A 2,919-nucleotide genomic window follows, 5' to 3' on the forward strand; every position below is an offset into this window, starting at 1 on the left:
AAAAAAGAAAAGATCTCAGAAGGTCTGAGAAAAGCGTAATAGCAGAAATCTTAAAAATATCCTGTAAGAGAAAGGGCACATTGCTTTCCCAATTATCAGTAGATATTTCAGTGGAGTTTCATTCTTTCCATTATTTTTTAAGCTAATGAGTGGTATAATAAAAGTAGCATCTAGCAAAACCTAACCTTAAACAAAGTACTTTTATCTTGGTGGAAGTAATTATTTTTAAAATCCTTCGAACTTCTATTTTATAATATGTGTTCATGGTAGTTAGCGGATTACTTTTTGAAGGACTAAACTTGACAGAAGTCATTGGTACATGATGTAGCTGCATTTAATGAAAAAAAAAAAGTGTTGTGAGGCTTGCACTCTCACCAGTGATTCCAAGCAAGAGACTAAGGGAGTGCTGCTTTACTTATGAAAATTTATATCTATACTTGTGTTAGTGATATCGAGGGTATTTTTTTTTCCTTTTGCCACTGAACCATTGCTACAGATTAGGAAGGAAAACTATATTGCTAGTCACACTATGTTTCATAAGGTTTAACTATAAGGTTTTCTCTTATTAAAGATACTATAGATTTTTTTCCTTGAGCTGAAAGACATTAGGGTTCTTATCTGGCCAAGCTCAAGCATGATGCTTATTAAAGGGAATGAGTACTTTATCACTGACTTCAGGAAAAGGAAGGTTTCTTGCAAGAAGTTTTTCTGTCTTCTTAGTTCAACAGAGAAAGATTGATGAACTAGCTTCTAGTTCAGTTCAGTTCTTAACTGCTCATTATCAGAACCTAATACTTTCATACTCTGAACTACCGGAAGGAAACTCTACATGTACATGTAAATTGGTATCATGTGTTCACAAACACTAACTTATTTCAACAATAGTTAATCTTTCACTGTATGCTATAGGGCAGGTGTTTTAACACCTTTCACAGATAAGGATATATTTATGGACACAATTACTGTGGAACAGAATTCATGTGGGTTCATAAAGATCAACATGGTGGGAACTCAAGCTGAAGTGCACGATTTATGATTAATAAATAATTTATTAGTTCTTATAATGCTTGCTGCCTAGACTGCAAAAAAACACAAAGTCTTCAAACTATTTTCATCAGATTAGTAGTTCTTTACAACTGCGTCTTTATTTTTGAAAAGGAAAAGTGCACAGACTCCAGAAAATTCAAAATTTAGCTCTGGTCTGTAGTTGATTTTGTGTAGAAATCCCTTATATTGATCACTCTGGGCACAAAACTCTAGAAAAAATATATAAGCTAGAGAGCACATTGTATTACTATTATTTTGGATTCTCCTTTTCCCAGGTAGGTTTATTGAAACATGATGGTTCTGTTCCTTATTTTTTTCTTAATACTTGCATTAAGTGTTTGTGATGCCTTGTTCTTGCAGGAGAAGCTTAATGTCAGCAGTATGGGGCATCAGGTGATAATATTTGACTTTTCTCTCATAAGAGGACTCTGGGAGGCTCGAGTCAAGAAGAACAAAGAACGTCAGAAGAAAGAGAAAGAAAGATTAGAAAAAAGCTCATTAGAGAAGTAAGTCGACTATCCTGATTTCCTTTTAAATTAAATTCAGTATTGTTATCACAGAATCATAGAATGACTTGGGTCGGAAGGGACCCCAAGGATCATCCAGTTGCAACTACCCTGTCACAGACAGGGCCACCAACCTCCAGACCTGGTACTAGACCAGGTTACCCAGGGCCCCATCCAACCTGGTCTTGAACACCTCCAGGGATGGAGCATCCAAAACATCACTGGGCAGCCTGTTCCAGCACCTCACCACTCCCTCTGCAAAAAACTTCCCCTGACATCCAATCTAAGCCTTCTTTCCTTGAGCTTAAAACCATTCTCCCATGTCCTATCACTATCTATCCAAGCAATAAGTTGATTCCCCTCTTAATAATCCCCTTTTAAATACTGGAAGTCTGCAACAAGGTCTCCTCGCAGCCTTCTCTTCTCCAGGCTGAACAAGCCCAGCTCCTTCAGCCTGTCCTCACAAGGGAAGTGCTCCAGCACTACGATCATCTTTGTGGCCCCCCTCTGGGCCATCTCTGTTGGTTCATCTTTTCTGTTCTGGGGCCCCAGACCTGGATGCAGTACTCCAGATGGAGCCTCTCAAGGGCAGAGTAGAGAGGATCAACTACCTCCCTGTCCCTGCTAGCCACTCCTCTTGTGATGGAGCCCAGGATACCATTGGCCTTTTGAGCTGCAAGAGCACACTGCTGACTCATGTTCAGTTTTTCATCCAGCAGGCTGTGCATACAAATCAATGAGTACAGAAAAAGGAGATAAACAGTACTTCGTCGTGGAAGAGTAATTTAATTTTATTTGTGGCCTCCCTTTAGACATGCCCACTTTGTAGAATATAAAACATGAGCTATTACAGAAAAAAAGTCAGTTCTGTGATTATCTATGTGCTTATTAAAGTCCATATTAGGGAAAGAAGCGTGTATTAAAGCACTGTTTTCTATTTCATTGCTTAGATTCTAATGATGGAAAACAATCTCATATTGCTTCCTGAAATCCTGAATGCTACTGGAGTAACTTGATGTGATGTAATAATTTTCCTCAATAATTATTCTTCTCTACTTGTCATTTTATTCTTCATTTTTGGAAAGGGAAAGAGAGTGAAAATTTACTCTTTATTAGATATTTTGGAAGGACTGCAGCATGTTTGTCTTCTGTAAAAAAAGCAGGTAACTTAAAAATTGAAGGCCAAGGAATTAAACATTTGAGTATGGAAATGCCAGAGTTCTTTGCCCACATTAGCTACCTAAATTTTCAATATGAAATGACACAGATTCCTCAGTCCAGTGCCTGAACATGTTGTAAAGATAGCAGTTTGTTCAGGCTCTTCCTCCAGTGCATCTTCTCTTCAGAATTTCCCCTTAAGTTCTTC

The 2,919-nt window shown here is 37.9% G+C and overlaps 1 protein-coding gene across 1 annotated transcript in view; it reads left to right on the forward strand.

Moving 5' to 3' along the window:
- Window positions 1-1,398: 1,398 nt before the first annotated feature.
- The window catches only part of LRRC2 (leucine rich repeat containing 2), a 210,553-nt gene continuing 209,032 nt past the window's right edge, over window positions 1,399-2,919 (forward strand). The window contains 1 exon segment of the mRNA XM_010725844.2: window positions 1,399-1,553. Within this exon segment, the coding sequence (XP_010724146.2) occupies window positions 1,429-1,553 (125 nt within the window). The 5' untranslated portion in view covers window positions 1,399-1,428.

This window comes from Meleagris gallopavo, chromosome Z, assembly GCF_000146605.3.
Source record: "Meleagris gallopavo isolate NT-WF06-2002-E0010 breed Aviagen turkey brand Nicholas breeding stock chromosome Z, Turkey_5.1, whole genome shotgun sequence".
NCBI lineage: Eukaryota > Metazoa > Chordata > Aves > Galliformes > Phasianidae > Meleagris > Meleagris gallopavo.